Below are 8113 nucleotides of genomic sequence, written 5' to 3' on the forward strand. Positions count from 1 at the left end.
TTTCCTCTGGGCAGCTTTCCAGCCACAATGTCACAGTTAATTGTCATAGAAGATTATTGTAGGAAGACACTGCACTCCACAACCATGGCAGGACAAATGGCAAAACCTTCCAAAGACCTGTTAGTGTCCTAGTCATGCTGGTAGCCTGAGTATCTCATTTCTTTTGTTTATCTATTCAGTATTGCAATTGCAAAATAGCAGTGTTCATGATCAGACTACTAAAACTCTGGCCAGATACCATATCTATTTAGATTTTTACAAAACCAGTTTTGAAGTAGATCTTTATATCATCCTTGTTTTTTCAGATAAGTAAAAGATATTTTGGTGACATAGGAGATAAAACTTCCAGTATTTTACTAAAATTCCAGTGAGATTGGCTGTGGAAATTTGAGGATCTCATTCTAAGCTTCTGTTTTTCTGGTTAGGTCCCAATCAAGAAGCACAGGCAGTTTTGTACCTAAATTACATGCTGTACTCTTGTGGGTTGGCCTCATTTTTATCTGTGATACTTTTGGAAGCTGAAATAGAATCATAGAATATCAGAAATGGATCATCCCCAGAAAAATCAGCAGTATTTTTAGAAAATACTTAGACTGCTAAAATATGATAGTTAAAAATTCTGGATCTGCTTTGAGAGGTGAACACCAGCTCTGGGTAGTAATAGCCCAGAATTAAAAGTATAAAACTGATGCTCTTCAAGTCACAGCTGTAAATTGTTCAGCAAGGGGCAGGACCAATACAGGTAGAACCAAAAAAATGCACCCTGTTTTCTAACCCACTAGCTTCTTAATAGCTAATATTTTGTAGGGGAGGAGTGCTTTTTCATTCCAGTTACAAATGTTTTAGTAGAGTGAACATGGCAGCAGTGGGTTTGGTTTTGGAAGGGGAGAAGGTAAGAGTGAGATATGTTTTCAGTGGTTTTAAAAGTGGGCTTAGAAGGAGAGATAGATTTCTTGTGTGAGATCTTTTACAAAACCAGTATTTTCTTATTCAAGAGACCATGGCTTCTGTCATTGAATTCAAAAGATAGCTGGGTATATGATGTTTCAACTTCAAATTCCATTGAAGAAAAATGCTATTATGATTGAAACCTAAGACAGGTCTTACGGAGAATACGAAGCTATGTATATTTAGTCACTTAGCGTATGCTATGGAAACATGCATGTCCTGTGGTGGTTTTGGATACATTACATGCTGATTTTAAACCCTGCTGTTTCATTTAATAACTATTCAAGAGCTCTGAGCATACTACTAGTGTTTGTAGCTGTTAGTTGACCATTTGAAGAAAACTGTTTATTTTGCTCAGTGCAGCATTCCTTTATATTACGCATTAAGAGACAATTTTCTTCACACACAAATGGCAGTCAATGGCTGTTTTAAGGATTCCATTTTCAAGGAATATATTTTTAGGTATGTAAAGAAATATGGAAACAGGTACTGTGCCAGGTAGTACAAGCTAGGTGTCAGTTGGTTACTTGGGACATCTTACCTTCTGCGATTTTGAGTTCTCCTTTTAGTTCAGCTGTTTCATCAAAACAGGCTTTCTGACTCCTGCAATGAGGGTATATATTCTTTTAATGATTTATAGAAAGTATAGAACGTGGCGTTCTCCAAGACAGAAATTATTTCAGCTAGCTAGTGTAACTTTTTCTAGAGTTTGTAAGTGATGGGGGAGCCTAGCTCCCACAGGTTAAATTTATTTACTCTGGTTTGTGAAACAGAGTTTAAAGCCACAAATTCCTGTGCAGTAGTTTGTGTTGGGAGAAGTTGATCCTGTTGCCACTTTCTGTCTCGAAGAATTCAGACTATAGGAATAGGAAACAGCCACAGCTACGATGGGTCTCTTGTTCATTCAGGAACTGTTAGCATTAGAGTGAGAGGAGGTAGGGAATGTATGGGAAATTGAGTATGCAGAAATGCATCTTAGATACATCGCATACATGACAATAACTTTGTTAATAATGATTGAATTTTTAAATCCCATTATTGGCCTCTCCCTTTGCTGAACAATGATGATCGCTTGTGTGTTTGTGATGCCAAACATGTTTTCTGACATAAGTAAAATCTTACCTTTAAAACTCTCAAGAATTCCACTAATAAATTATTTTGTGCCAGCGTACTGGATTATGATATCTCTATTAAATTTTTTTCAATCACCTGTGTAAATGTGAATTTGGTCAGCTTGTTTCAGAGGTACCATGTTCCCTTCTTTTACTCCACTATGTAGAATATCAATTACTTGATTATGAACTGCATTTACTTCAAACCCATTGCTTTATTATGTTGTAATTTAGCACTGGCATGGAATTAAGGCATTTTAATACATACATACCAGCTGTATTGCCTTATCTCTAATGGGCCCTCTTGTTTGGAAAAATAATTCTTTCCAGTTATGCGCTAGCATTATTCATTCAATTTATCTTTACCAGACTCCTGCGCTCACTTACATAATAGATTACGCAGGTTTCACAGATCTTGTAAGACACTTGCACTTTTAGTCCCTTTGATCCATCAAATCTGGCTTCTCTAGCTTTTTGCTCCATACTCAGATAATGAAGATTCAAGCCTAAAATACATTAAATAGTGATATATTAAAGTTTCTGTCAAAATTTCAGTCTCTACAGAGGCTTGTATAACTCATAAGAATTTTGGAGAGAGGAAGAGGGAGTTTTGTGTATCTGGTAAAATTTATTTAATCTGGTGATTTTTCATCCAATGAACTCATACCTTGACACATTCTGCTCTATAGGCACGTGAAAAAGGAACAGTGTCAGCTGCATTTTCTAAATTTCTCAAGATATTTTTGTAAACATTTGAAGAAACGTAGGTGTAGTGAGTCAACAATTTTTATCCCCAAACAAGGGATAAAAGCTTTTAAGTAGTTCATTGAAATATACTTAACATCAGGTAGACATTGTCTTCATCTTATCTGTGCCTGTGAAGAAATGCATCATTATCTAGAAGGCAACAGTTAAAATAGTGTCCATCCTATATTAATTTTTTTTTTCCTTAAAAGCATAAACCAAACCACCACAAATACTGAGCTGACATTGACGACACTGAGCTGAAGTGAGACTTATCTAGCCCATCTTCATTTTTTGCCTATCTTGGTTTCGGCCATCATTTTGTATTTTAGCTTTGTGAAGCATTTGGGAAAGGAATTTCTATGAAAGATTCTAGGAAAAAAACGAACACTCAACCACAAGCCAGCTCAGTTTAATGGGGTTTGCTTTCAGAAATTCAAAGCAGAAAATAAAGATATATTATAAAGAAAGAACCTCACCACTCAAGGTTCAGTTGTAAGTATGCTTTCCTTTAAAGTCATCATGCGTGAATGGATTAATGTCAGGACAGCAATGTGGAGATAATGCGATATTAACATACACCTTTTAAAATTTATGACAGGTGCTTTTCCAGCATCAGCACTGTATGCACGAAAAGACTTGCTTCAGAGACCTACGCATATTGCTACCAAAACTTTTCAAGGCCTGCGAATATTTGTAAATGATGAGCTCCATGAACTCTTTATAGGGCTGAAGACAGCTGAGAAGTTTCTAAAACCTGGAGGTCGCCTTGTAGCCCTCTCCTTTCATTCACTAGAAGATCGTATTATAAAACGTTTTCTTCATGGAATAGACATGACAGAAAAGTACAATCTTGGCTCAAGGCAGAAGGTAAGACAGGCTCTGAAAAATTGCTCCAAAGAAGAAGATACACAAGAATTTCCCTGTGGAAAATCCAACTCAAAGTGGATTTTTATACAGAAGAAAGTTCTCACACCCCAGGCCAAGGATATTCAAACAAACCCAAGAGGAAGGTCGGCCAAGCTAAGAGCTGCTATTAAAGTCTAAAACAAAATTATATGATTATATAATTGTATAATTTCTTTAAATTTTGTTTTCCAGAAGGCTAACTGGACAGATACTGTCAAACTGAAAAAAAATGAAGGCTGTTAGAAAACATTCCTTTCTTACCTTTGTGCTTCTTTTTAATTAGGATGTAGTGTAGAACATCAAAAGGTAAAATAAATGTAGATAAGTGGGTGTCACTAATTATACAAAAAAGACATCTTTTTAAAAAAAGCATCGAAACCAAAGTTTATAAAAATTACAGGTTTGATGTACTTACAGTATTTCCGTTAGATTAAATTCAAAACCCTGACATTAACAGTCTAAATTCAGTAGCTGATTGAGACAGACACATTTTTATGGGGGTGGATTTCACACACCTAAGTCAGATGGCTGGTTTAGTCTGGAGTAAGTTTAAACTAACCTGAGAAGTCATGATATGTAGGTCTCTGCATCTCAATTGACTTGTTGCATGAATGCCTGTAGGATAAGAGATAGTTCTTAAATAAATGTAATGTTCTATCCAGGAATTTGTAAATGGGCTCTTACCTTTTTTTAAAATAAGTAAATATTTACTTCTGAGTGATCACCTGGTTATTTAATGTTTATGGATTCTAAATAATAAATGTATCTTGGGGAAAAAAGATACTTAAAAGACCACTGTTTGTACTTGGACACTACAAGCAAGCAGTCAGATTTGTGCTTGATCATTTGAATTTCTTCCTGTGACCCTAACTTCTGTGCATACATCCAGCACAACTTTTAGGTGTTGATGGAATTATAATTAACCCGTCAAAAAAGAAGTATTGTGGGTCTTATGAAGTATTCTCCTTTGCTGGTGTTCATTTACTTTAAGAGGTGCTACTTAGGTAAGTATTGAATTATTTTATAAAAAGGCCCACTCTAACACCAGTTTCCTATTTGGAGGCGATACTAGGTAGTAGAACATGTAACATAATTTAGTTTTTAGTAAGTTAATATGAATTGGATTTAGCTTTGGGTTTACATTTTATCTTAAAAGACCATTGTTTTGCTGTTTTTTTATGTTAAAAATGATCAGAAAATAGTGTGAGTTTCAACTTCTTTGACCTCTGACTCATCTCTTCAGGGAAAAAAAAAAATCCTTATTTGAATAATGAAATCAGTAGCAGGATTTCATTTGTGATGAATCTGAAACTTGGCTGGTGGAATAAAAAACGCAATTTCTGACTCTGAGCTAAATGATTACTATGCTAGCTTCTGAAAGAGAACTGACTAGATCATTCTGGACTTGATTTTCATCAAGCATCCTCTTTATGTTGATGTAAGTGATTACTTCACGGGAGTTTTTTGGGTCATATTGGCACAAACAAGTTGAAATTTAGGTTCACTGTCTATAATATACAATATATTGAAATATCTGAATATTGTTTAATTCCTTGGTAAAGCTAAGTTGTGTAATGTATTCTTAGGTATACACATGATAACATCTATCAGTAATCTGAAATAACAGTCGAATGATGATAGGCATTTCATACTTTTCTGAAATTTCAATATTTTTCCACTGGTTTCATTATACATGCTTATTAAATATTAAATAAAACATTCCACTTCAAATAATATTACTTACTGTTGACATCTTAGAGACAACCGACTGTACCTTAAATAGACATTTTTTCATCCAAATATTAAATATAAATAGCTGATGTTATTTTTAGCTAAGATTCCATATTGAAATGTACTCCAGTTGTAGGTTGGAAAAATTGTACCTCCAACATACGCATAGAAGAGTTGTAGTGCCATGCTGAGCATTGTACAGGAACACACTTCAGGAAAAGACCATCCAGTTATAGCAGAAGTTAAGTATCTGTATCCCAGAAATTGTATGAAAGCATTAAAATTCCTTATGCTTAAAATGATGTTTAAAATCCACTTTTCTCACATCTAATTTCAAAGGCACAGTTTCTAATGATAGTTGAACCACTTTATATCAGTTTTTGTGAATACACTCCCTCAGTTAGGGAAAGTTCGAGACTTTACCTTTAGATTGGAGTTGCACAGCCATGGCAGCACATCAGTCGTTGAGCTCTTCTTTGTAGAGGATCTGTTTCTCTCCTCTCAGGGTCTCCTCACTGCTTGCCTGAAAACAGAATTTTCTGGTTTTCCCAGAAGAAACTCTGGTTATATTTAGTCAAAGTGTTCTTGTATCTTTAAGCATTTCACTTTCATTTAGTAGGTGAAGTTCTATTATGTGAAGGGTATTAGGTCTTTATGTTCTTTCCAGGACACATGTCTATATAGCATATCTTAAATTTTCCTAACATGGTACATGTGACATGTTAGTAAAACTGAACGTTTTTTTACCATAATCAAAAATGGTATTTATAAAGGAGACGGTATCTGGTGGAAAACTAGTCTCACTGAAAAACCAAATCATGCTGTCAAGATACAAATTGTATATAATTTCTACAGTCTTATTATTCAATGTGAGCAATGTGTATTTTAATACAGCCAAATGCAAGATTATCTATCAATAACAAAGAAAAAAGATTGTAGACTATGTTTACAAGGAATATGGTAATACCATGGTACTGTATGCGGTGGGAAGAGTAGAAACATCAGTATCTAGAATATTTGTAGAGAATACCAGGTGGTAGTTGCAGAGAGATGACGGTGTTGCCAGACAATATGTGCACACAGAGCATATTACTAAAGTGTATATCTTTTCATGTTAGTACTTCAAAAAGGTGTGGAAAAATTTTTAAAAGGATAAAAACCAGGTATGAAACTCTTCAGACGCATTGTAAATATACTTTCTGTTGAAATTATTGGAAAATGTGATTTAATTAGTTAATTCAAGTTAACATAAAGAGTTGATACGCTGTCAAAAGTACCTACCTGGTGAAGAGATTTGCATAGAATAATTATTTGAAAACTAGACACAGTTATCCTGTGAATAAGGTTTTTATAGTAAAAATATAGTACTTTTTAAAAATACCATTGTAAAGTATAAGCACAATTAGCTGCATTTATAGCCCATGAGGGCCTACCAACAATTATTACTTCCCTGTTGCTTCCTAAAGAAAAAGAATCAGTTTCATTGTTTCAGAATGCAAAGGCTTAATCATACTGTTTTCAAGTAATATAAGGAATTAATATCTCTTTCTTCAGGTTGTTTTTTTTTTTTTTTAAACTATTACAGTTGAGTAATTTCTCGGTAGTCTTTTATAGTCACATCTGCTGAGATTGCCACTTGACTTGGAAAAATCCCAGTCTGAAACGACAGCTTTTGTACAGATCTATTGAGGTATGTGATAGATGGAAGTTGGAAGGAGAGGATTCCTAATGTAGTACGAACTGGGAAAATGCCGACTTCAGTAAACGCTATTAGCAAGTGGCTCTCTTCTAGTAGCAAGTATTGTATCAAACTTTTTGCATGTTGCTTTCTAGAGTAGCATTTCTATGATTATTAACGAGTCATATAAATGCTCTAATATTACTCTTTGTATTGGAGATGTTAATTGGATATTAATTGGAGAGTTTATGCTCCTAAATAGCACTATGAGGGAAGAAGCATGAGGAACTATGGCCTGAGGGGTGGGATGATTGCAATAAGCAGTCTTAGGTGCAAATTGTTGGTGATTTTATTCGATTAATTTAAATTTTGAAATAACTTAGATTTCAGTCTTGACTCGTTGTTTGGAGTATCACTGTACAAAAGTACTGGTGAAAAATGAGAGGCCTAAATAGCACTATGAGGGAAGAAGCACGAGGAACTATGGCCTGAGGAAAGGTGACATGCAGGGGTGGGATGATTGCAATAAGCAGTCTTAGGTGCAAATTGTTGGTGATTTTATTCGATTAATTTAAATTTTGAAATAACTTAGATTTCAGTCTTGACTCGTTGTTTGGAGTATCACTGTACAAAAGTACTGGTGAAAAATGAGAGGAATTTGAATAAACAGACAAGTAATGAACTCGTAAGCCAATTTGTTGTTGCCCACCTTACTTAACATCTTTACCTCTAGCAAGAGTAATAAAGGGTTCAAACCTGCTTTTCTTATGCCCCAAAATCTCTCCAGGAAGGGCCCTTCAGTAGGATTAGGACCATTTACACCAGGATTATGAACACTGTTCAGTGGAGTATGGGAGTCGATCTTTATATCCATACATTTATTTCTTCATGTAGCAGTTGCTTAAATCTAATCTGTACCTTAGAATAATATGCAATGATATTTATAAGTCTTTCAGAAGTATAATCAAATGTGGAGGCCCTTAACACCTGA

At 34.8% G+C, this 8113-nt stretch overlaps 1 protein-coding gene across 1 annotated transcript; it reads left to right on the plus strand.

Moving 5' to 3' along the window:
* The first annotated feature begins 3391 nt into the window (after positions 1-3391).
* Positions 3392-3851, plus strand: LOC104076738 (probable methyltransferase-like protein 15). The gene has a single exon (XM_009577708.1). The coding sequence runs from the start codon at positions 3399-3401 to the stop codon at positions 3849-3851; it is 453 nt and encodes a 150-aa protein (XP_009576003.1). The 5' UTR covers positions 3392-3398.
* Positions 3852-8113: the final 4262 nt, after the last annotated feature.

Source organism: Fulmarus glacialis, unplaced genomic scaffold (assembly GCF_000690835.1).
Source record: "Fulmarus glacialis isolate BGI_N327 unplaced genomic scaffold, ASM69083v1 scaffold44505, whole genome shotgun sequence".
In the NCBI taxonomy this organism is placed as follows: domain Eukaryota; kingdom Metazoa; phylum Chordata; class Aves; order Procellariiformes; family Procellariidae; genus Fulmarus; species Fulmarus glacialis.

Excerpts from the sequence above, each read along its gene's own strand:
- LOC104076738 (XM_009577708.1), top strand. The coding sequence starts at position 3,399 with ATGACAGGTGCTTTTCCAGCATCAGCACTGTATGCACGAAAAGACTTG.